General features: G+C 40.1%; 1 protein-coding gene across 4 annotated transcripts in view; it reads right to left on the reverse strand.

The window, feature by feature from the left end:
* Positions 1–27,455, reverse strand: part of nphp4 (nephronophthisis 4) — a 191,303-nt gene that overhangs the window by 127,358 nt on the left and 36,490 nt on the right. For all 4 annotated transcript variants that reach the window (XR_009768367.1, XM_061673501.1, XM_061673493.1 and 1 more), the window contains exons 5-7: positions 18,269–18,418; positions 13,057–13,193; positions 215–399 (exon numbers count right to left, since the gene is read on the reverse strand). Coding sequence is in view for 3 of the 4 variants with exons in the window: in XM_061673501.1 (XP_061529485.1) it covers positions 215–399; positions 13,057–13,193; positions 18,269–18,418 (472 nt within the window). In the remaining variant the exon portion in view is untranslated. The remainder of the gene's footprint in view (positions 1–214; positions 400–13,056; positions 13,194–18,268; positions 18,419–27,455) is intronic.

The following is a 27,455-nucleotide window of genomic DNA, read 5'->3' on the forward strand; positions in this document are numbered from 1 at the left end:
ATCCGCCATATTGGATGTGACATCTGCCAGGTACTGAACTTTATAAAGGGCAAACCTACAAAGCGTTTCAGTGTTTTATGCCCTACAGACAAACTACACCTTTTTGAACACACTTCCTTCAAATGATTAAAAAGGTCTTAAATATTATTGTACAAAAATAATCATAACAAAGGAATCATATGTCTTGTTGTTGTTATGTTAAAGTCCTGCTCACCTGTCCTTGGTCTGAGTGCCCTGTTTGGAGACGCTGTCCACTCGTCCTTTGACCCCTGAGGCTAGGGGCTCCAACACCATTATTTGAGGCGTATCAATGAAACCCCAGCCATTGTGAACCCCTACATGGAGCCTTCTTTCCTGGATGACAACCGTCTTCAGTGAACCCTCTTGACTTGGCTGTTGCTGAAAATGATTGTGAAAAGAGACAGTGACTAACATAATTAAATAAATACATTATCTGCCAAACTACTTCGTGTTTGAGGATGTACAACCCCAATTCCAATGAAGTTGGGACGTTGTGTTGAGCATAAATAAAAACAGAATACAATGATTTGCAAATCATGTTCAACCTATATTTCATTGAATACACTACAAAGACAAGATATTTAATGTTCAAATTGATAAACTTGATTGTTTTTAGAATTTTAAGAAAGCTGGGACAGGGTCATGTTTACCACTGTGTTACATCACCTTTTCTTTTAACAACATTTAATAAACGTTTGGGAACTGAGGACACTAATTGTTGAACCTTTGTAGGGGTTACATACAGTGATTTCTCCAGATTCTCTGAACCTTTTGATGATATTATGGACCGTAGATGATGAAATCCCTAAATTCCTTGCAATTGTACGTTGAGGAACTTTGTCTTTAAACTGCTCGATTATTTTCTCACGCACTCGTTCACAAAGAGGTGAACCTCGCCCCATCTTTGCTTGTGAATGACTGAGCAATTCAGGGAAGCTCCTTTTCTACCCAATCGTGACACCCACCTGTTCCCAATTAGCCTGTTCACCTGTGGGATGTTCTAAACAGGTGTTTGATGAGCATTCCTCAACTTTCTCAGTGTTTTTTGGAACGTGTTGCAGCCATAAAACTCAAAGTTAATGATTATTTGCTAAAAACAATAAAGTTTATCTGTTTGGACATTAAATATCTTTGTAGTGTATTCAATTAAGTATAGGTTGAACATGATTTGCAAATCATTGTATTCTTTTTTTCATGCATGTTTAAGACCACGTCCCAACTTCATTGGAATTGGGGTTGTACACTTATTGCATGAATTTCCCCCACTATAGGCATCGCTGCCGAAATCGCTGTATAAAATTGTCAAGTCCACATGCATGCAACATGCAATCAGAACAATTTACAATTGATCCTTTAAATGTCAAACACAATCTGCTCCGGGATGCTGGCAACCTCCTCCAGGACACGATGAAACTAGAAATAATAATTTCCAGGGTCAAACTGTAGCCATCATGAAACCTTTATTAACCGTACAGGCATTTTTGCTTTCTCAGAGTCAGCTGGGATAGGCTCCTGCTCGCCCATGACCCTAACAAGGACAAACGTTACAGAAAATGGATCGTAATCTAAGAGGAAAACTAAATTATCCAACATTCTCACTTTGAGGTATGCTCAGTCATGCATGATGGTGATTTATTCTTTGAAATAAGGGTTGTATAAATGCAAAGAAAAAGCCAAACACAACTTTGGCTCAAGGTTCCACTGTCGTAGGAAATTCTATGAAATGTTTCTCTCTGATATTTGACAACAGCACAAGCTTGACTGTCATTAAAAGCTTTTAATAAGCATGCGCAACCACATACTATAAAAAAAAAGTCAAGTTCATCAGCAACAAATTCCATCAATATCAGATATACCGTGATAAAACACAATATTTTGTCATAATTTCAAAGCAGTTAGGGTTAGTAGGTTTGGTACTATTGTCATTCATCCAATTATCTACTAGTGACAGTGTGTTTGTTTCCTAATAAAAGGACTCATATTAGCGCATTGTTTTCAAAATTTACAGCAGTTCCAAGATCTCTCAACATGTCTGTGATGAGCTTTTCTAAAATACCCAAAATATCAGGAATTACAGTCACGTTTCACCCTGTTTTTTTGCCCCTGGCTGAAATTCGACTCTTTTGAGGGGGTGGTCTCTTATGTCATCTAAAAGAGCCACTGCTCACCACACACCCCTCAGATGCCTTGAAAGATGTCTTACCCTCCGCTTCCTTTCGCTACCACGTGCCGCTTATGGAACGGCAATGCTGGAAACCTTCGCTTTCAGCTTTGATTTTCAATCATCATTTAGTGCTTCCACGTAGTTCATCCATCCTTGAAAATGGCGTGGGGAGGGAGGGGGGTGACATGATGTAGATCAGCCCCATTCGTTTGTTATAATTTGGCAAAATTGACAACGAACGGCTTGCTCACAGTCATACTTTTGAAAATAGACAGCTCACAAAAGATTAACTTGGATGTCAAAAGAATCAATTTTGTGCATGTACATTTTTCACAGTGTGTCCCTACAAGCAGCTGCTTTCATCACCTTGACAGTTTGATATTATGTAATATGTCTCCCTTTTATCAAGCAGTTTGAACATCAGCAATCGTGATATTATACATCCCATGGGCGAGCTCTTGACTTGTTGGAAGTACGATTATATGAACACTTTCTGTTTTATATCGAGGCAGATTACAAACATAAGACACTGTATGTTTGAAAAGTTGGAGCTGTTGTACTAATGTTCACATCCCACACCAACAGTGGTACACATCATTTGAGCGACACCTCGCAAAGCAAGGAAGAAGATTGTGTTTGTACCACCAACCAGGTGGCTTACCTTCTACTCCTCGACACTTCAATCTCTTCCTTTCCGAAGCATCTTCTACACAGACACTCTACCTCTATCTTTCTGTTCTTGCCATTAATGCTTCCTGTCCCTCTCGCAGCTCCAGCCTTCTCTCCACATCCACCCACATCTTCACAATCAAATTAGCATTTCAATTCTGCTTCTCTTTTTTTGCCCTTCTCTATCGGGTCTTATTACTGTACAACCTACATAAAACACCGCTTGTTTTCTTGAAACTTACAGATCTACTCTGACGGTCTCAATCATTCCGCTCTCTGTTTACTACTAACTATGCTTGTCTTGTTATTGCTACTTATCATCTTACTAATAAGCAATGGTTGAGTGTACCATATTATTCTGTTATTTGGGGACAGTGGATTTGGTTTTCCTGCCATAACCTCAACTGATGCTAGTATTTAACTTTCTCCATTAACACGTCTTAGCTCAAGTTCTGTAACGGTGGGAGAGATTCAGGCAGTCAAAATGGATGTGCCAAGGTTTCATAATGAATACCCAGCAGACCTTGTCTGCAGGGCCACTGCGGGGCGTTTTGTCAGACTTGTCTTTTCATTTTGCTAGATGAGGATGCGGTGACTCACCAGCTCAGTGCTCTACAGTACGTATGGTCTCTTAAAACCATGGCTGCTCTCATTTGGCATTGGGGGTGTTACATGACTGTCTTCCAGCTGGATCATATAGGGAAGCTTCCATCCAATTAATGTTTGTCACCTTCGCCAAGTGCCAGAGCTAAGATGGTCGCTGACAGGAGAGTATAGCATATTTTCAACACAAAAACAACTCAGCGGAACATACTCTCTGACGGGGGCGCTAATCAGCTGAGGAAAACAATGGTAGACCAACAACTTACAATGAGTACCTATGCATACGCTACACAGGTATTCGGAACAAAATAAAATCCATTTGTGGGACGTCAAAGGGAAGTATTCCAAAACAAAAAGGAAACCTGCCAGAAGTAACCCCACAAACAGGGCTGAAACACTGTGCTTAAAATGCTATCTTTTGCCTTGATATCACCGGTAGAAAGTTTGCCGAAATGTAGTTATGACAATTCAAAAATGGATACAAAGATCCAATTAACTCAATTTGGGCAAAGAAAGAACAGTGTCATAACAGTTTCCTCTTCCAACTGAACAAAATAAGTCAAAGCAGTACATTTTACATCACTTTCTTGAAATTAACACTGCTTCAGCGGTTGCTTTGAGTGAATAATAGAAACTGCATTTATTTCATCGACCCTTCTCATTTGGTTAGTGCAGGGCACAAAAATGTACACAGAAACGTTTGCTGAATGGATTTCTGAGTGAAACTGTGGCTCCACAACTTCTTTGTTTGTAGTTTTGGAACTTTCAAAACTTTACAAAAAAAATTGTAAAGTTTTGAAGAAGGGTGGCATACTTTATGGGCATATAAATGTGCTTCTAGTGACATCTGGGTTATAATTAGGATTGTAGCTTTCTATTCTGTGACAGGCAAGATGAGAGAAAATGGTGTTTCTTTCCCATATATCGGAAGGCCCATAGACGTGTTTCAGTATGAAAGCAATAACCAAAGCAGTTTATAGGAAAACATTAATTAAAACGTTTGCATTCCCTTTCTTTCTCTGCATTTTGCTCCTCCCCATCCCAAGCCTTTTCATTTATGTCACCATTTCTTCTTCCACACATCATCAGTTTCTCCTTTCTTCCCTCTTCTGACACTCACTGGCTTCAACCATTACAGAATTCTTCCTGCTTTGCCTGAAATATGAATATTTTACAGCTAAGAAGCTTAAAGGCAACAATGAAATGGATGCACAGCCCCCAAAGATAAATTGTACTCGATTTCCAGCGTCAAACAGCCGGAGCTTTTCGGCGTGATGAGCGCACAGGTGCTGCGCGGTTGCGTCTGTCTTAACGTTGACACACATGAGTTTGTTCTCTCTTATTTTGGTGATCTCAGTGCACATCCTCCTCCTGTCAGTAGCTGTGGATCCAATCAACGCAGTCCCTTTAGCGTTCAGGCATGGCGCTTGACAAACTGAGGAGGAAAAAGTTCTTTGGAGCTATCCATTCAACCATCCATTTTCTACCACTTATCCGAGGTCGGGTCGCAGGGGTAGTAGCTTTAGCAGGGACGCCCAGACTTCCCTCTCCCCAGCCATTTCATCCAGCTCTTCCGGGGGGATCCCGAGGCGTTCCCAGGCCAGCCGAGAGACGTAGTCTATCCAGCGTGTCCTGGGTCGTCGTGGTGGGAGGTGCCCGGAACACCTCACCAGGGAGGCGTCCGGAAGGCATCCGAATCAGATGGCTCCTCTCGTGAACTCATTTCGGCCGCTCGTATCCGGGATCTTAGAATGTAGATCGACCAGTAAATTGAGAGCTTCCCCTTTCGGCTTAGCTCCTTCTTTACCACAACGGATCGATACAAAGTCCGCATCACTGCAGACGCTGCACCGATCCGGCTGTCGATCTCCCGTTCCATTCTTCCCTCACTCGTGAACAAGAACCCAAGATACTTGATCTCCTCCACTTGGGGCAGGATCTCCCTTTTCCGACTGAGGACCATGGTCTCAGATTTGGAGGTGCTGATTCTCATCCCAGCCGCTTCACACTCGGCTGCGAACCGCTCCAGTGAGAGTTGGAGATCACGGCTTGATGAAGCCAACAGAACCACATCATCTGCAAAAAGCAGAGATGCAATACTGAGGCCACCAAACCGGCCCCCGTCTACGCCTCGGCTGCGCCTTGAAATTCTGTCCAAAGAAATTATGAGCAGAATCGGTGACAAAGGGCAGCCTTGGCAGAGTCCAACCCTCACCGGAAACGAGTCCGACTTACTGCCGAATATGCGGACCAAACTCTGACTCCGGTCGTACAGCCCGTATCAGGGGATCGGTACCCCATACTCCTGAAGCACCGCCCACAGGACTCCCCAAGGGACACGGTCGAACGCCTTCTCCAAGTCCACAAAACACATGCAGACTGGTTGGGCGAACTCCCATGCACCCTCGACGACCCTACCGAGGGTGTATAGCTGGTCCACTGTTCCACGGCAAGGACGAAAACCACACTGCTCCTCCTGAATCTGAGATTCGACTTCCCGACGGACCCTACTCTCCAGCACCCCTGAATAGTAATCTGAAGGGAAATTAAATTATGTTAAACCATATGATTTCTCTAAGAAAAAGAGGAAAATATAGATTGAGAGAAAATATCCGGTGATAGAACTATGCTCGTGGGTGCTTGTCTTTATCAAAAACAACTCTGACAGACAATATCAATGTGGCCTAGAGGAGTGTTCCCCAAACTTCTTTGCACTGCGGACCGGTTAGGATTCGGCATTTTTCCTCACGGACCGGTTGTGGTGGCGTTTGTGTATATGTGTCTGTGTCTGTGAAGCGTTCGAGCCGGCTGGGAACGGAAACGGAAGCGCTCTGTGCAGTCTCGACGTGACAATTGAGACTCGCAGCTGTTGCGGCGGAGAAGATCCGGTCAATATTCAAAATAAAACACATTGACACGTGAATTGCAATACAACAGAAATTATATAAATTGGTAATTCTTTTCTGCGGCCCGGTAACAAATGCCTCACGGCCCGGTACCAGTCCGCGGACCAGTGTTTGGGGACGACTGGCCTTGAGGACTCAGTGCAATGTTTTTTTCTGAAGTTGTCACGTTCGTAATGTGGCTCCTTCATTGCAGAAAAGTGACCAAATGACTGTTTCTCTGAAGCACGGAATCCCATAAAACATTTGTGGCCCTTGCGATCATTAAAGATGTCCATCTGGGATCTAAGGCTACCAGACTAGTTCTTGATGCTTCTCCTTAACACACAGGAGAAAGTTGAGGAGAAAATAAAATAATAACAAAAAACAAAAACAGCCATTTGAGAAGACTGAGTCTCTTTGTTCAATTTTAGCTGAGATAAGTAATATGCCACCCCAAAAATGGACTCATAGGATAATTAAATCATCTATCTTATCTTGCCAGCAATATTATGTTCCCTCTTCTTTCTGATTACCAAAATTATCTCGTTGTAATTATCTGCCATTACATTTGATCCGTTTGCCAAGTCTCTTTGTTATCCATTCGTCCTCTAATTTCCTACCCTGTGAGGCCATTTTAGGCTATGCTTGTTTTGTATGATTATTATTCCAGCCGACAAAACTGGAGACTATTCAGGCTGAGTTAATGTAAGTGTCATTATTATTTTAATTATAACTACACAGCAACCGTAGCATACAGACGGCGCTCTATCTTTTGGATTTTTCAATAATTTTAAGGGGAAAAAAACTGTTAACGTTAGCGCTGTTAACGAGTAGTACAACTATAATATACAAAGCAATTACGTGACAATTACTAACAATTTCGTGCACAGTAAAAGATATGACCCTCTTCTTTTCAAAAGCATTACTGGTTCTTGTTAGAGTTCAATTAAATCTGGGACACGTAAATTAATATATTTTATTTTATATATTTTTAAGTAGCGTTTAAATCCCTATTCCTAAAATGCTACAGACAGCGCTTACAAAATTGGATTATTTCTCCGTGACAGAATTAACACTTAATTATTGTAGTAAATTACAAAATATTTATTAAGTTTATTGTTACAAATCTTCCCCACCCCCCAATCATGTGTGGTGCCCATTTGACGTTTTAAATTACCAAACACGATTCCTCTCCCTATAAAGGGCGACCAGCCGTCAGCTATTTGTCCGTTTTTGCGCCAACGCTTCGTGGCACCCTTGTCAAGGCTGCAGCTGTAAAAGGTAATAATACGCGACATAAAACTGCCATCTTAAGAAGAGTGTGAGAGAAGAAGGTAGGAAGGCACATGAGATTTGAATAAGACAATTATCAAGTGAGTTACATCATCCAGCAATAGTTTTAAAGCCCAAATTATAAAAGTGGAGGTGCGTCTCTGACTTTTTGTGGTCACTTCTTTGAACATGCATCGCTGCAATATAATGTATAATGTTGATAATGATACGTGCATTACATGTACACTCATCCACTGCACTGTTGTGCCCTGATCCGGCATGAATGTGAAAGTGGAACGCAGTCATTTGGGAGATACTGATTGAGTGAGTGACTGCATATGTGCTCATGTACATGGGCACTCATACGTGTTGCTACCCACACTGTGGATGTTTGCGCCCCCATGTTGAGCGTGAGTCATCCATTGCGAGAAACAGTGGCAGCATCATTAGCACGCTGCTTTTGTCCTCCCACCTCCTTACTCCTTAGCACATTTCAACTGCTGAAGCGCTTCTAGTAAATCCTTTTTTGCCCCACTGCTGAAACACTTCCATGAATCAGGAGCGGAAATGTGAAGTCAAATATACACACAAACACACATATGTCGAAGCCTTGCTGCAGATGCTCCATTTTCATGTTTTGCTTCCAAACACATCAGTAAAACATTTCATTACATACAGACTAAAAATGTTGCCACACATGTGAAACCCTTTTTTTCCCGACAGAATTTGTGAACGTAGGGGCCAGTGTCGCTCATGATTTGAGGGTCTAACAACAAAAGAAGAATACTTAGTTTAATACTAATGTTAAAAGCGGAAATTAGGCTTCAGTAGAATTTGTTACTTTAGTTTGTGACCAGAGGGGGCGATACTGTGTCAGCAAGTATGAAACCCGCGTGTCTGCATACCACAATGTAAAGTTTAAGTCGATAATCCGCGACTTTTGGCGCACCCTACTGCTGGAATTCAGGATTACGTTGCTTCGATATGACGTGCCAAGTCCAACTGTCCCCGTCTCACCCTCTCCCTAACTGTTGCGGGTGATATACACCAACGTAGTGTATAACAGCTGTTGAAAAACGGACGAGAGAAACTGTCAATAGTTCAATATCAAGCGTACATATACATTCTCTAATCACTGCGGTGTTATAGTACCTATTAAAGTAGAGAGACACACATATATTTTTGGGTTTCCCCTAAACCATTCAAATGATGTACATTAGAAAGTAAACATATTATTGTGTCTTACAACAATACTTAACTACATTTATAATGTACCTGTGGGTAAAAAAAGCAAGCCCTGTGGCCAAAATGGTTTATGTAGGTTTCTTCCAACTATTAATCTGTCTTTTTATGGTTTAATAATGCAGCATCAAACGTACGTCCACGTATGCAATGGCTCAATGTGCGGCGGGGTCAGGGGGGGGGTCGCGTCGCGGACATGTAAGACGTTGAGCGGGTTTTTCCTATTTTAGGACAAATTAAATTTCCTGAAGCTTTGTTGGCAGTCTTTCTCCATTCATTAAATCAGCCTTAGGCGTTTTTGTTCTGCCTCCGGCGCGGCACCGGTCCTCGTCTGCTGCTCACTCCCCTCTTCGTCGTCTCCTGTTCTCCCTCGCCGTTTGATCATGAGCCAGTATGTTACTTAATTTCCAACAAGATCTGAGGCCTTTTTATTAAGAGTAATGGATTTTATCGCAGGCGTAGGTGAACCATTGCTGCAGGTCGTTTGAGGTGATGATGTAGCCTCTGCTATGGGGGAGTCGAACATGCTCAGGATGCAGAGCAGATGAATGTTGTTAATGTTAAGGTTAATGTTAGTTTCTTAAAACAGGGGGCAGTGAGTGTTTGCAGCGGTTCAAGAGCGCAGAGCAAATTAGCCATGTGCTCATTAAAACGCATTACAAATTTAAAGGGTGGTTGTGCAAAGCACAAAATCTCGGAGACTGGCTATATGATGTGTGCTAGAAAAGATAAGAAACAAGAAGTCAGTGTGATAGTTTGTTCGCTAAAAATAGACACACTTATGGGGAGATTATGTGAGGTCCACGACTGTATGCCAGACGAGCAGGCAGCGCCAAGGATTTGTCTCATGCTGCACTGTACATTTATCCACTACCCTATTCCTCTTTTTTTCGCACCTAATTTTTACACACTGGCATGGAGTCAAAAATACTCAAACGCGCATTCGCTCACACAACTTAAAAAAAAAAAAAAAAAAAAAAAAGAGTCGGCAGGTGAGGCGCCAGCGTCACTGCAAAGACAGCTTGATGACAATTCAGTGGGAGTCACACTTCAATAGGTCACACACACTTTTTCTCTCAATCCGCATGGAGTTGTCTCTCACGCATGCACATTCATGCGCAGTTTAATTAAACGCTGCAATCGACGTGACTTCTTTGCATATTAACACCTCTCAAAGACGCGAGAATGTCGTCACGGTGCTCAGATAAAAATGAAGAAGTCACTAATCTGTGTAGATGCAAAGCACATGGTACAAAAAGGAAGGGGGGGGGGGGGGGACACACTGAATGTCTAAATGAGAAGATTATTCATGTCAATGTGTCAGCTGCCACACAGTGAAAATGGGAGACTACATTGTGGCACATCTTTTAATTGATTGTTTTGTTTTCGATATGGAAGCATTGATTGCTAACCTGCCAAATCGAACAAGATGGTGTGCAGACTGTACCATTCACTACAAGCATAGTGAAACTTCTTAAGTCAAACACACCTTAGGGTATAACATTTGGAATTTGGACAAAACACAACTTAAAACTTTGGTGTGCAAACCGCTGTTGTGGACCATGACGCGTGAAACAGAAAGCAACACCTCAGTGTCCTGCACGAGACATCTGTACAGCTTGCATTAAAAGAATTGACTCGACACTCCTGTTTTGCTTTTTCTTTGGATTTTAGGATTACAGAAAAAGGAATTCTACTTTCAACGAGGTTTAAGTAAAGAAGAACTCAAATCAGGAAAATCAGGAATATCAGCATCATTTTAAAAAAAATTAATATACAGTTTCTTATCACAGAGGTTACGTTCCAGAGCCCAATGTGATATAAAAAATATTTTTCAAAAGTTCTTTTGAATTTGAAAAAATACTTCATTAATTGAATTGACAACACCGATGAGTCACACAATTTAAAAGTTGCATTTTTATTAAGATTTGGACCCTGGAACAGATCAGTCCACTTTGCATGTATTAAAAAAATTTGTTTGGAAATCAAAAAATGACATTCCACTGCATTTTACTTGACAATCCCTCCATAAACTGTAGTGCATTACAGAGGTCAATTAGCTTGGTAACTTTGAGTAACCAGGAACAGAATAAAATAGAACATAATTCGAGTCCAATGTCAAAAATGAGAATGTCATGAGTTGGTTGTTACATCACTTTGATTTGGATTTCTTATAGAAAAAAAACTTAATAATTTGTAACAAATGTGTGTTTGAGCTGAAAAAAAAGCCATACAATGTTTTCTTAACTTTGAATACGTGGCGCAGCGGCGCTGCCATTAAGCATAATAAAAAGACGAGCGGGAGAATAATAATAATATACTGTACATATACTGTAATTTCTCATGTATAATGTGCCAAAAATGTCAAAAATCAATGGTGCGACATGGGTATAGGGGAAAATGAAAAAGACTTTCCCATTTTAGAAAAGTATGCTGCCATCGAGAGGTTAGGAAAAAGCTGTACACTTTCATTCCAATATGACAGGGGTACTTACGACTGCATATACCGTATGTACAGTTGTGCTCATAAGTTTACATATCTTGGCAGAATTTGTGAAATATTGGGTTTTTTTTTGTTTTTGTTTTTTTAAATACGACTGATGACCAGTTCAGGGTGTAGTCCGCCTTTCGCCCGAAGTCAGCTGGGATAGGCTCCAGCATCCCGCGACACAAACCAGGATAAGTGGTGTTGAAAATGGATGGATGGAAATACGACTGATGACTGAACAACATCCATCATTGATTCATTTATGGTTATGTTTTGTTCTTCATGTTTTCTTTAAAGAATTGTACCCATCTTACAAACTCTGCCTTGGTCATTAAACATATGAGCACAACTGTGTGTTTTCTCATTCACTAAATAAAAGTAGGGCTGTCAATTTCAAAATAAGAGCAAGTAAATAAAAAGAAAGTATTAAGTGTTCAAATAAAGTGCTTAAATTCAGAATAATTATTTGAAAAAATGAACAAAATACAGATTTACTTCATGTTTTGATGATATGGGTAGAAGCAAAATCATGTATTGTAAAAAAAATTATTATACATAGGTAGAAGGGTTTTCCAGAATTTTGAGGTCAACTTTGGGGGTGCGTATTAAACATGGATGCGCATTACACACGACAAATTACGGTACAGTATATTTGGACGCAAAACAACATTAGTATGTATGTATGTGTGACTGCTGTCACACAAGAATAGCGAGGCCACTTTTGCACATGTCAAATATGATTAAGTATTCGCATTTCTTTGGACCCCAACAAGAAGAGAATTCATTACTATAAATCACATTTCATTGGTAGGTAATGTGCAGTGGCAGCTGTATATATATATATATATATATATATATATAAAAAAAAAAAAAAAAAAAAAAAAATTGTGTTTGCAGATTGGATAAAGAGTGAGATAAAGAAAAGTGCCAAGATGTAGGAAATAATCCTCATAGAGGCGTGTCAAGTCTATCACGCTCATCTTTAATTTCACAAATCAGCCTCCAAAACATCTTTTTATACAGTATGTGCATGTGTATAACATAAGCACACATAAACACTTCAATTATGTCTCTTTAATTTTGAAGTATGTAGACCAATAGAATAAGCTTTGCATCACAGGGTGTCTTGAAAAATAAATAAGATATATATTAGATAAATTATTTATCTGACATTATTTTCTGAAGATGTTTCTATTCATTGTTGATTAGAACACACATAATGATCAAACAATTTTTAAATGTTATTTTTAAAAAAGAGACAAAATATATATATATATTTTTTTGTATTAGACGTAAAACCTTTCGAGAGTGAGAGTATAATCTGTCAAATGGTTTCCCACATTTGAACAAAATGTACTATGTAATTGCAAGGTCGTCGACAAAGTTTCATTCTGATGGTAATTTTGCTGTTGATCGCAATTTAAATAGAAAATCACATTCAAAATGTAATTTGTATTGCTTATATGGGACTGCATTACATATTACCTCCTCCTCCATTTATGGGTTTATTAGAAATGTCTTGGTGGAGGTCTGTGCTCTGAAATGTTTGCTCTCAGCAATTGCTCATCTTAGGTGCACAAGCAATAGCAAAACATTTTTTTAAAGAAATAAACCCTGAAAAATCATTTAATAGGTGACTTGTTCCAGTTATCAGCAATGTGGCATGTGAAAGGTGGATAAAGGCCATTTGTGTCAAGGCGGAAACGCTTTACCGTGTTCTGGCAGTCGGCATTGATCAGCTGCAGCAGCTGACTCTCAAAGGCCTCGAGGGACGGCTGCAAGCAGATTGTCAGTCTGCTCAGGGTGAAGGGCAGCATCTTGAGCAGCATAGGTTTCAAAAGCCCATCGCCTGTTGACAGAGAAAACTTTGCATCAAAGTATGTTTATGCCATTTGTATCTGTGGGATTTCCTTCTTTGCTTCGGAGAGCATTCCAGCTTCGCTTCGGGCATTTGCCCTCTTTACACTGTGTTCCAACTCTGCTATGTTGGATGGCAGATACAAAACAATGTTACGAATGTAACTGCAGGTCACATGTGGAAAAGATTATTTGATGTAAATTATGACACATTCTCCTGGCACAGCCCAAGTTGTGCTGTCCTAAAGCAAAGAATGAACGTAGAAAAGACATGATCCAGTGTTACATCCATGCCAGTACAACTTGTGTGAGCACTATCTAAGAAGCTAAGCAGAACATTTGCTTGTATGCTTAGTGTTTGCTTCCAGAAACACTTGCTGGGTGATGGCAGCTTTATTTTTCACGGACCCAAGAGATGCGTCAATAAAATTCCGTTCACTGCTTTAATCTAAAGATAAAGTTGTCACTTTTGCTGTTTGTATACACTAAAGCCACTAGAACAGCTGCTTTTATATCTGGAAATGTTAACTACTTTAGTTCAAGATGACATACCGCAACAGATACTGGATTAATTGATACTAAACTTAACACGGAGATATAGATTGGGGTCATGCAGAGGCACCGGGGTATTGAAAAGAGTAGAGACCACCACCAAAGGTAATACCATCACAGTTTGCAACAAATGTTTGTTGACAACTGAAAGAAATATCATCGTCAATATATGTGTTGCTCCATGGTCCATGGTTCACACCAAAAAATACAGTGGGTACGGAAAGTTTTCAGACCCCCTTAAATGTTTCACTCTTTGTTATATTGCAGCCATTTGTTAAAATCATTTAAGTTCATTTTTTTCCCTTATTAATGTACACAAAGCACCCCATATTGAAAGAAAAAAACGTAATTGTTGAAATTTATGCTGATTTATTAAAAAAGAAAAACTGAAATATCACACAGCCATAAGTATTCAGACCCTATGCTGTGACACTCATATTTAACTCGGGTGCTGTCCAGTTCTTCTGATCATCCTTAAAATGCAGTCGGGAGATGGGAGAAAGTCAAGCATCACTGCAGCCCAGTCGGGGCTTTATGGCAGAGTGGCCCGACAGAAGCCTCTTCTCAGTGCAAGACACATGAAAGCCTGCATGGAGTTTTCCAAAAAACACCTGAAGGACTCCAAGATGGTGAGAAATAAGATTATCTGGTCTGATGAGACCAAGATAGAAATTGTTGGCCTTAATGCTAAGTGGTATGTGTGGAGAAAACCAGGCACTGCTCATCACCTGTCCAATACAGTCCCAACAGTGAAGCATGGTGGTGGCAGCATCATGCTGTGGGTGTGTTTTTCAGCTGCAGGGACAGGGAGACTGGTTGAAATCGAAGAAAAGATTAATGCGGCCAAGTACAGGGATATCCTGGACGGAAACCTTCTCCAGGGTGTTCAGAACCTCAGACTGGGCCGAAGGTTCTCCTTCAAAAAAGACAATGACAATGACCCTAAGCACCCAGCTAAAATAACCAAGGAGTTCCTTCAAAACAACTCTGTGACTGACCAGCCAAAGCCCTGACTTAAACCCAATTGAGTATCTCTGGAGAGACCTAAAAATGCCTGTGCACCAACGTTCACCATCCAACCTGACAGAACTGGAGAGGATCTGCAAGGAGGAATGGCAGAGGATCCCCAAATCCAGGTGTGAAAAACTTATTGCATCATTCCCAAAAAGACTCATGGCTGTATTAGCTCAAAAGGGTGCTTCTACTAAATACTGAGCAAAGGGTCTGAATACTTATGGCTATGTGATAGATCAGTTTTTCTTTTTTAATAAATCTGCAAAAACCTAAACAATTCCATTTTTTCCTGTCAATATCGGGTCCTGTGTGTACATTAATGAGGAAAAAAATGAACTTAAATGATTTTAGCAAATGGTTGCAATATAACAAAGTGTGAAAGATTTAAGGGGGTCTGATTACTTTCCGTACCCACTGTATGATAATACTTCAAATCAGAAAATTGTTTTAATGTTAGGTTATATTTTTCACCCAAATTTTGGTCAAACTCCTCTGTATAAATTTTGGGGCATTCAAGGTACTATGGAACTAAAAACATTGTTTTGTCTAGGAGTTGCCACTACTTCTGAATGGCTGCCCCATTGCATTGCGCCACGCTGTCAAATGTCTGCGACTGCAAAACAAACACAGAAATGAGTGATGGTTCTCATTTGGCTAAAGAGAAACAGTGGACAATCACACCTCTCAGACACAACAGATCAAGACTGATTTTAATCTCTTCAGGAGCAGTAAACGTAACCATTGAGCATTTGATTGCGGCTGTTGTCTCGAAAGCGGAGAGTTGCAAGTGTTTTGAAAGAGGTGTGAATATCAAGCCACCGGGGTCTTAAAAGGCATCTTAGGTCTCCACTGCTCACATAGCCAGAACATGACGAGGATTAGCCTGTTACCATACCGTTCCACAAACTCCCAATGATTGCAGCTCTGCAGTGACAGACTTCATCACATTTCCTCTGCGTAACTCACTTCCTGAGCAATTTAGACATTTTCAAGTTCTGATTGAAAAAAAGTTCCCAAAGAGGCTGGAGGTACAAACTGTGAAAAATGAACACAACACTAGCTTCTGGTCTTTTTTGTCACCTGTTCTCTTGCATTTAAATTGGTCTTCATACAAACAGTAAAAACTAAAGTTACTTGAAACTGCTTTTTTTCTTCTCACATGTTATGAAACTATTGTAACTGCTGTAAAATTAAGGCAAAACTTGACTTTCTGGTCAGTAATTGTGCATTTGCCCAAAATAAAGCATTTTCAGCACAGCTTTATTTGCCAGCTTTGCAGCGTGTGTTGACACTAGACATGTTGGTTCAGCCAAATGTTGTGGGGGGGTGATAATATTGCAGCCATTTATAGAATTGTTGCCAACAACGCATGCAATCTATTAGATTAACTAAACCGTTTTCCTGATTTTTGGCCCATGGCTAAAACAGCGCCCAGTGATGCACTTGGGTGTCTGGCATGAGTCACCTCTACCACATTGCAGAAAAACTTGAGCACTTTCATTTCCAACAGTGGTTAACCATTGCAATTACAAGTTACTTAGGCCCACCACACACTGAGCAACGTGGCCGAAAGCGACTGAAGTGGACCATCCAAAAAAAATTTGTAGACAAACAACTGCACATTTCTAACAGCCAATGGTCCGCCCATTGGCTAGTAATGGTTCAATTATCCTGTCCTATTTAGTCCTTGTTTTTCACTTCACTTTACTTAATCGCCGGCTCTCTTCTCTCTCCATATCTCCTTTGGGAATGCATGTTTGCCAAGTGGACGTTAGCTGGCCGGCCGGCTGCATTCTGGAGGAAAGCTGCAAACGGTTGTAGCGTCATAGACAATAACACCGATATTCTCCGCTCAATAAAATAGCACGGCCAAAACACTGCAATAATGCAAATGGACCAGAATGACACAAAAAGAGTGGAAAGAGTAAAATAGGGAAGAAAGTAATAAAGCTGCTGTAAACATTCTGCCGGTGAAGGCGCACACAACAAGCGCCAAAACAATGTCAAGGTCATATCGCAGAATATAGTCCAAAATGGGTTAACATGACACAAAACAGGTTTACATGATGCAAAAGTCCAAATTATGAGAAAGCAGAGCTGTTGGAACAGGTTGCCAATTCACAGGCGCCTCTTTGAACCTCAATAACGAAACTGCGACACTATCAGGTTCTGAGGTTAGGCATACAATATACTGTACTGTGTAATATCTTACTGAACCACAAAAACATGGGCCAATTGTCATGGAAGACACAGATTCCCACAAAGAAAGGAAAAAGGTGACTGAAGGAGTGCATTTTTGATTGTTAAAATCCTCACGACGACCCAGTGGGATATAGTCCTGCCACCGGATGCTTTAAGTGGGTATATTTTTGCGACATGGAGGGATGTGTACAAGAACGATGTGTGGTTTTGGTTTGACAGTTTAGCAGCGCGTAGTTTCAGCGCATTCAGCGGACACGTCCGCAGAATTAGAGCGCAGGAAAAAAGGCTGGATTTGTCATGATTTTGAAGCCTCATTTTACATGCTTGGCAATTGTTTTAAACATATAAATGTGGCAGGGTAGTTAACAATACCCTTCTCTGTGGTGTGTCAAATTTACAAGACATATATTTTCAACTAACAGGGACCTAAACCAGTGCAGTCATCACAATCTTAAGTAATTGTATTTGGCCATAAGTGGCTGTATTAAAATGGATGGATGGATGAATTGCATGTAACAATTGCATGCATGAAATCTAACCATTTATTTAAGCTTCGATGTCTTTTATTACAAAATGTAAACAAAATAAAACAAATAGTTTCATTTCAACTATGTTTGTACATTTCAGATTCACGTTAACCTGAAATTTGTCAGATTTCCTATTTATTACCATGAATATGTAAATACTACAGGTGGCACGGTGACCGACTGGTTCGCACATCTGGATCACAGTTCTGAGGGCAGGGGTTCAAATGCCGGCCCCGCCTGTGTGGAGTTTGCATGTTCTCTCCGTGGCTGCGTGTGTTTTTTCCGGACACTCCGGTTTCGTCCCACATCCCCAAAACATGCATGGTAGGTTGATTGAAGACTCTAAATTGCCTACAGGTGTGAATGTGAGTGGGAATGGTTGTTTGTTTATATGTGCCCTGCGATTGGCTGGCGACCAGTTCAAGATGTACCCCTGCCTCTCGCCCAACGATAGCTTCAGCATGCCCGCGACCCTAGTGAGGATAAGCCGTACAGAAAATGGATGTAAATCAACACAATTATTTGCTATTTCCCATTATGTTGTTAATATCAAGGGCAGTTTCCAAGTTCCAGTGTTGCAATAGTGAACACATCATTGGGTTTTAGAATTTTCTTGCGGTTTTATTTTGATATACTTAAACACTCAATCAAAAAAAGGTTCTGCCTTTTCAAATACCTATTTTTGTGTTAGTTTAAAATGCATACCAACCCGTTAAATATAGACTCAGGAAGAATCAGGACCCACGTGATCGCTTAAAGGAGGGGATTTTACCTGTTGGAGAAGTAGCAAGCCCAGGAATGTTCTCTTTGCTGGACACAAGCACATTCTCTGGAAGGAGGTGCATCATGGGAGTCAGTGCGGGGTGACCTTTTAGCACACATTCCACATGTGCTTCATCAATAGCTTTCAGGTGATCACTGTCTGCAAACACAACAATTTGGATACACGTTAACTCGTGTATGTTCAAATACTTTCAAAAGATACAAGCAAACTTCTGTGCGGACTACAAATTAGTCACATATAGTACGGTGCAAACGTCTAGGGCACCCCAAAATATTGTTGTGTTCATTCAGAAACCAGAGTTATGTCAAGATTGAACCGTTAACAAAAGTAAGAATCACATTTGAGTTTGTTTGTCCATCTGCTTGTTAGTTAAAGGCCTACTTCCTGGTTCATGGAGGTTGATAAACAGACGGCAGGTGCTATTTGGCTTCAGTGGGGGCGCAGTTACATTGATGCCGCGGTGACTTCAAGGGTGAAAATATATTACTGTATCTGCAACCTTTAGCCAGAGCCACGCAAAATGTAAGTCAGTGGTCCCCAACCACCAGTCCGCGGACCGGTACCGGGCCGTGAAGCATTTGTTATCGGGCCACAGAGAATGAATGACCAATTTATATCATTTCTGTTGTATTACAATTCACGTGTCAATGTGTTTTATTTTGAAAATTGACCGGATCTCCGCCGGAAGAGGTGCACGCCTCAATTGACTGCACAGAACGCTACCGTTTCCGGTCCCAGCCGGCTCGAACGCTTCTGTTTGCGGTCCGAGCGGGCTGGCTAACGGCGGCAGAGCTCAAAGAACAAAATCATTTCCTAAACTAATTCAGCTCATTGCGTTAACTGAAAAGATTTGTTCTTTTGAATGAAAAGTTTGCAAACTAAACACCACTATATCAGGAGTCCCACTTAAAATACGGGTTTATCGCAACAGTTAACGCTCACGCACCAAGTCCGCTCTGATACAGATACAGTCGTAGGTTTCTGCTCGACACAGGCAGAACTACTTTCACAGAGTTAAAAGTCGACTCTCATTGTGGAGCTACGGAACTGCAGTCTGGTCTGGCTGCCTACAACAACTCCGACCCCCACTCCTGCCTCGCGCCCACAGTGGACGCGCCAGGAGAAAGCAGAAGCGAGGCAAGCGTGTGTGTGTCTTTGTGTAGCAAACCTATGTTTTCAGTCTATAATACATATATATATATATACATATATATATATATATTATATATATATATGTATACATATATATATACAACCTTCTTTGCACCGGTCCGCGGTGCAAAGAAGGTTGGGGAACACTAATGTAAGGGGTTCTTCCTTGGCCTATGCACCACCCCTGTAGACGTTTGTGGAAATTGGTTTTGTGTTTTGTTTGTTTTTATCTGTCCCACAATTTAGTCTTTACTACATCCAAAAGTATTGGAAGTTTGAAACCAATTTATTCATTTTTTAAGAAAACATTGCATTTGACATCAAAAGCTGAATATGAGACAAGGGATCAACATTTTAGGCTTTATTTACAAGGCATTTACATCCGATATACAACTTAGAAGATATTCTTTCTCAAAGAATTATGCTTTCTACCATTTTGGTTAAGTTTAATCATTGTATCATCTGTCCATAAAACTTTCACCCAGGTATTTTCAGTCTTGAACCTTGCCTTCTTATTCTTCTTGCTAATGTGGCGTTCCATTGGTTGATGATGGCACAACAAACTGATCCAGGGAAACTTTTCTTTTTCTGTTCAGAAAGGGGGAAAACAAAAAATCTGAAAGTGGGATGTCACGTTGTCATTTGAAAGATTAATTGCTCTGTTGGTCAATTGGCTGCACATTTGTTTTGATCATATTTTTTATTGCCTCGCTCACGCAATCACCAGCAAGTACTTTCTCACTTTTGTCAGTCTAGTAAAGAAAGGGAAAAAAAACAAAGATACAGAGTGCCTACCTTTTCAATTGCATTGCATGACGCACAGTCAATGAAGGTTGCATAACGTACAGATCTTTCTGTTCATCTGTGAAAAGTGCTTCCTTACACTATCTTTAACGGTTTCCCTTTTCATAGGAACTTCCGCCTAGCTAACGCCTCCATTTAGCGCTATATTGACATGATTACGCCAACATTAAGCAATTGTTGTTTTAATTAAAGAGACACTACAATTCAATAACCAACATACATAATGTAAATAGTATTTTTTCTTTACTACTTTTTTCTTTACTTCTTTAGTACTTTTTCTTACCACGTCAATCACAAATGCTTATAGATTTGTGACTGGATGATCAAGGATGTGAAGGCGGAACTTGCGCCTAGAACAGATTTCTGCCTTACGCCGCGGAGCAAACAACTAGTTTTCAACTTACATCCAAAGCAATATCCACAGAGTCAGTGATCATGACTCAGACCGTTTGCAAACCAAAAATAATGTAAATTGAGGTAAGTCTTCGACGAAAACTTTGTATGTAAACCCAATTGTTCGTAAAAAGAGTCATTTGCAACTCAAGGTTCCATTGTACTGCTAATGAGTGTAAATATCTTCAAAAGCTACCCGCAAACTCTGAAGCTTACCATACACATTTAGTACTATTTATTGTTTGATTAGCCACTGTAATAGGACACACAAGGGCAACAAGTCAGTCACATGCTCTAATTCTTTTGCTCGTGTGACAAATGGGTGAATGCAAACACAAGGATCTATCTTCAAAGTTGTATCTCATACCCAGATTTGAATACCTTGAAATAAAAGATGAATTGTTCACCTTTTGTCTCATATGTCTCATATTCATCTTTCGATAGCAAACCTATGTTTTCAGTCATATATATATATATATATATATATATACACACACACACACACACACACACGCGCCACCACCACAGCCGGACCGTGAGAAAAATGCCGAATCCTAACCGGTCCGCAGTGCAAAAAAGGTTGTTACGAATGTAAGGGGTTCTTCCTTGGCCAATGTTTTCAGTCTACAGCAAAATTAAAGGAGTAGGACTTTTGCACAGGAAAGTGTACATGATATTCCAGTCAAAAATAATCTTCTATACGCCGAAGGAAGAATTATACATCTCCATTGCGCGTCCGTGTAATATTTTCAGGTGTGAATTTCCTGATGGCATGACAACCAACATGCAGAGGCTTTCATTTTTCAACATTCCATTTGGAAGTGACCCTGCTGAAGTATTCCCTTACACCACCAGGATCATTTTCCAGGTCTTTACCGAAACGACAGCATTCAAATTGGAAAATGTGCTTCTCCAGGAAGGCGTCTGCTGCATATACGGGGCCCGCGGTGTGAGCAATAAGTTTGATGATGTCATCTTTCAAACAGGTCATACAACCACGTGACTCAAGACAATCTCAGCCATCAACACAGAACACAGAGCATCTGCAAGGTGAGCAAATGGTGGTTTGGTGACTTTCTTCAAGCCTCAACAGCATCACAATGTTTCACTCTGAAAAGATTAATGATTGCACGTTCAGCAGCATCAGAGACAATTAATATTTCAACCACAATTCCAATGACGTTGTGTTAAACAAATAAAAACAGAATACAATGATTTGCAAATCATGTTCAACCTATATGTAATTGAATACAATACAAAGACAAGATATTTAAGGTTCAAACTGATAAACGTTATTGTTTTTAGCAAATTCATTAACTTAGAATTTTATAGTTGCAACACGTTCCAAAAAAGCTGGGACAGTGTCATGTTTACCACTGTGTTACCTTTTCTTTTAACAACATTCAATAAACGTATGGAACGCAGGACACTAATTGTTGAAGCTTTGTAGGTGGAATTCTTTCCCATTCTTGCTTGATGTACAGCTGCAGCTGTTCAACAGTCCAGGGTCTCCGTTGTCGTATTTTACGCTTCATAGTGCGCCACACATTTTCAATGGGAGACAGGTCTGGAGTGCAGGCAGCACTCTGTTGTAACACTCTGTTGTAACACGTGCAGAATGTGGTTTGGCATTGTCTTGCTGAAATAAGCAGGGGCGTCCATGAAAAAGACGTTGCTTGGATGGCAGCATATGTTTCTCCAAAACCTGTATGTACCTTTCAGCATTAAAGGTGCCTTCACAGCTGTGTAAGTTACCCATGCCATCGGCCCTAACAGAGCCTCATACCATCACAGATGCTGGCTTTTGAACTGTGCGTCCATAACAGTCCGGATGGTTCTTTTCCACTTTGGCCCGGAGGACACGACGTCCACAATTTCCAAAAGCACTTTGAAATGCGGACTCGTCGGACCACAGAATAGTTTTCCACTTTGCATCAATCCATCTTAGATGAGCTCGGGCCCAGAGAAGCCGGCAGCGTTTCTGGGTGTTATTGATAAATGGCTTTTGCTTTGCATAGTAGAGTTTCAAGTTGCACTTAGGGATGTAGCGCCGAACTGTGTTCCTGAGCCCATGTGGTGATATCCTTTATACATTGATGTCGGTTTTTGATGCAGTGCCGCCTGAGGGATCGAAGGTCACGGGCATTCAATGTTGATTTTTGGCCTTGCCACTTACAGTAGTGATTTCTCCAGATTCTGGATGGTGTTTGATGAGCATTCCTCAACTTTCTGTCTTTATTGCCACTTGTCCCAGCTTTTTTGGAACGTGTTGCAGCCATAAAATTATAAGTTAATGATTATTTGCATTATGATTATCACTTTGAACATTAAATATCCTGTCTTTGTAGTGTATTCAATTAAATATAGGTTGAGCATGAGTTTCAAATCATTGTATTCTCTTTTCATTTATGTTTAACACAACATCCCAACTTCATTGGAATTGGGGTTGGACAAGTTGCATTTGCTCTTATAGGCTCAAACCGTAATTCCTCATCAAAATGTCCTGGAACAAAGCGTGCATACCTGCATATAAACCCAATAGTATGCCAATAGATGTTCCATACATTGTCCATTTGTTTGTTGTTGTTTTTTTAATTATAATTCAATATTTTACCACTCAAATTTACACATGTACAAATGTCAATTTGTCTACTTTAGTAATACAGTAATGATGTTGGAGGAGTATTTAACAACACAAGACAACGTTTATAACAACACAATAAATTATTTGGATGTACCGTAAGTTCCATATGCACCAGTTAAGGCTCTATTTTTGTGACTTGTGTAAATCCGGCGCTACACATTGCATAACTCTGCATGGAGGTGGGTTAGACCCAGTGTTGATAATTTCGTGGATAGCGCACCCCAGAGCATTTAAAAGAGGGACATGAGGGCGCTGCTGTGGGCGTGATCACAGCCAACTTCAATTCCTGTCCAATTAAAGTGGCTTTAAATCCTGTGCACACAGTCTCGCATGGAGACATTTATCTATGCCCATCCGTATCTATGTGCCGGCCGGTGGGATGATTTAAAAAAAATATATATAAAAATAACAATACTACTACTACTGCACCAGGGATACACAATATCCGTTGTTGTTTTTTTGTACATACATTGGAACTTCATTTCAAGTTGAATCTGAATATATTTTAAAGACTAACTAAGCAAAAAGGTGGTGGAATACAACATATTTATGAGCTCTCCCCTCGAGCCACCATTTTTCACTGTCTCCAACAGCTCAGTTGCTACAAAAATGCTGAAAGCAAAAAAAAAATAAAATAAAAAAAAATAAAAAATAAAAAAAAATAGGAAAACTGCTTAGATAATTCTCTTAGGTTACAACAGAGCTTCATTTCAGCTTCACAAACAACAAAAAGTGGTGAAAGCTGCTTTCAGTTAAAATACGCTCCCTAGCATGAAATACAGAAGTAACTGAAAGGAGAGAAAATGAGAGCAGTAGGTATCAAATAGAACTTTCTTGGCACAGCTGGTGCCCAGTTGCCAACAACTTTTTCATCATTTATTTCTTGTTATCCATTATGCATCATCCTCGAGTACCTGTCTGATGCTGTATGCATAGATTAGAAAACTAGCCCAAAAAAAGACTCCTTACAGCTGTAGTGAGCAGTATTTGATCCCACAGAGTCATCTGAGCAGCAGATTGGCACGGGATGTGAAAACGAAAGAGATCCGAGGTACAAAAAAAAAATAAAAATGGCTCAACATCAGACAAATAGTAGCAGTGGTTTTTGGGACAAGGTTGAGTGGGAAAGAAGAAAGCAACAGATTGGACGACAAATAGGATGTCACTGTCAAGTAAGAAAATGTTAGACTGATGTAATTCCAAGACTTGTGCAAAGCTACAATTACTCTATGAGTACATTCGATGTGTTGGGCAGGCTACTTCCAAAATTAGACTTGATGTACTACTGCATTGTGACGAATTAATTAGTTCGATTAGATTACTGTCTCCGAATTGTGTACCTCCACATTACTTTTGTGTTACAGCTTTGTTTCAAAAGATGTGTTTTGGCCAATAAAGCTAAATTCAGTCTATTCAATGTTAGGCCCTAAAATATAATTCAATATAATAAAATGTAATGTAATTAAATGGAGCATTTGAGGCATAACATTTAATAGATTAATCGACAACTAATCGATCACTTATTAATTAACAACTATTTTGATAATCGAATAATTGTTTAGAGACCTTATTAAACTCAGAATCCTCAGAATTTCAGCCTCTCAACAGTAAATATTCTTGTATTTCTGTAGTCATCCATGAAAGCATACTGATTATTCAATTATTATGATTATTATTGTTCAATAAAAATAAGACATTTGCAAACATCTGCTTTTACTTCGGAGAACTGATCAACATTTTTCCCTATTCGCTGACATGCTACGGACCAAACCTATAATGATTGATGTCGATTTTGCCCAGTGGTGCTGAAAAGCCAGCCAATCACAGTACAAGAAATCCTTGCCACAGAGAGTTGAGTAAGATGTGCAGAGTGAATGGAATCGTGCATGATTTTAAAATCCCAGCGGAAAATGGCTTAGTCATCACAAGGTTCAAATGCATTGCAGCTCACGTTACCGAGATTGGAACGTGAATGCCCATTGTCTTTGTGCCTATGTATTTTTCCCCAAAAAATAATTGAGCAATCACAGGACTAGATTGAAATTCAGCTTACAGGAAGAACATATTCATGAATCAATGTTCTATCTGGTTCTGCTACATGTTTCCACACAGAATGCAATTCTCTGTGGACACATTGCTGGTATACATGTGAGCACAACTGCCGGACTCTGCAGGGCCAAAGTTTGGTGGCTTGCCTTATGTCACAAAACTACTAAATACAGTGTTGCATACAAGGAGCACTGTTTTAAAGACAAGGTAAAAAAGAAAAGAAAGCTGCCACCTTTGCTAACATTTTATATATAGTGGGAGGAAAACGCATGTAAACCCTGCGGAAATTCTTATATTTTTGCATAAATTGGTTTAAGAAATGTAGTCTGTGCGCTTAAACAAATACCACTCAAACAATTATGTTTTCATATTTTTATTCGAAATAACATTCACAAGACAGGGAGGGGAAAAGTAAGGGAACCCTTGGATTTAATAACTGGTTGACCCTCATCTGGCAGCAATAATGTCAATGTAGTTGCAGATCAGACGAGCACAACGATCAGGAAGAATTTTGGACCATTCTGCTTTACAAAACTGTTGCAGTTCAGCAGGATTCCTGGGATGTCTGGTGTGAACAGCTCTCTTGAGGTCACGCCACAGCAACTCAATTGGGTTGAGGTCAGGACTTCGACTGGGTCAGTCCAGAACTTGTATTTTCTTCTTTTGAAGCCATTCTGTCGTTGATTTTTCCCATTGCAACACCAATCCTCTTTTGAGCTTCAACTGTTGGACAGATGGCCTAAAGTTCCTCTGCAAAATATCTTGATAAACTTGTCAATTCATTTTTCCGTTGATGATAGTAAGCTGTCCAGGCCCTGCGGAAGTAAGCACACCCATACCATGATGCTCTCTCCACCATGCTTCACAGTCGGGATAAGGTTTTGATGTTGGTGTGCTTTACCATTTTTCCTGGCGTTGTGTGTTCCTCCAAAACAATTCAACTTTGGTTTCATTTGTCTAAGAATATTTTGCCAGTAGTGCTGTGGAATATCCAAATGCTCTTTAGCAAACTTCAAAAGTGCAGCAGTTTTTTTTTAGACAGTCAGGCTTCCTCCATGGTGTTCTCCCATGAACTCCATTCTTGTTTAATGTTTTAGTATGGTGGATGTTTTTCCAACATGTTGTTGGCATGTGCCAGCGATTTCTGTAAGTCTTCAGCTGATAGGGTTCTTTTTTTACCTTATCGCACATACTCCGCTACTCTGTACTCTTGCAGTCAACTTAACAGGACAGCCACTTCTTGGAAGAGAAGCAACAGTGCTGAATGTTCTCCATTTATAGGACTGATGAGCAAGGCTTTTAGAGACACTTTTGTAACCTTTTTTCCAGCTTCATACAAGTCAACAATTCCTAATCACAGGACTTTGCAACAAGAGACAATTCTAAACCTGGTGTGTGTTTTCTACTGACCAGAGTAGCTTTCAGCCACACCTCAAGTCAAGTTAACTCAGGTTTATGTGTATAGCCCTTAATCACAAGAGAGTCTCAAAGTGCTTCACGGGCCCACAGTTGGCAATGATTGACGCCTACCAACTTGACTCATTGATTGGACTCCAGGTTGCCTCACACCTGACTCTGATTGGCTCTTGGAGAATCCGTAGCCTTGAGGTTCACTTACTTTGTCCTCCCTGTCCAGTGAATGTTAACATGGTATTTGAAATTTAATATGAAAACATAATTCTTTGTGTAGTATTAGAGTAAGCAGACTGTTTATTCTTGTGATTTAGATGAAGAGCAGGCCACATTTTACAACCAATTTATGCCAAAATTTAACAAATTCCAAAGGGTTCACACACTTTTTTGTCCGATTGTTTTGTTCTCTTGGAAATTTAGAAGAAAATTAAATGCAACTTCATGAACACTGTATTGTTTCTAATTTTGACGAGTTTCGAGCAACATACATGGTTGACAAGCGTGCTGAAAATGCAGCAGTTTGAAGCTGCAAAGTCGGGCAAAGTGAATAAAAGGGGAAGGGGGGTTATTTTTTCATCATAAATCTTTAACACAGGACATGACTGACCGCTGAAAGAAAACATACATCTTCTCATCCAGCACCACAAATGACTTATTTTTACAGTTCTTACCTCAATCCAATAAATTCCCCAATCAAAAGGTTTCACATCAAGACACAGC

Source organism: Phycodurus eques, chromosome 1 (genome assembly GCF_024500275.1).
Source record: "Phycodurus eques isolate BA_2022a chromosome 1, UOR_Pequ_1.1, whole genome shotgun sequence".
NCBI lineage: Eukaryota > Metazoa > Chordata > Actinopteri > Syngnathiformes > Syngnathidae > Phycodurus > Phycodurus eques.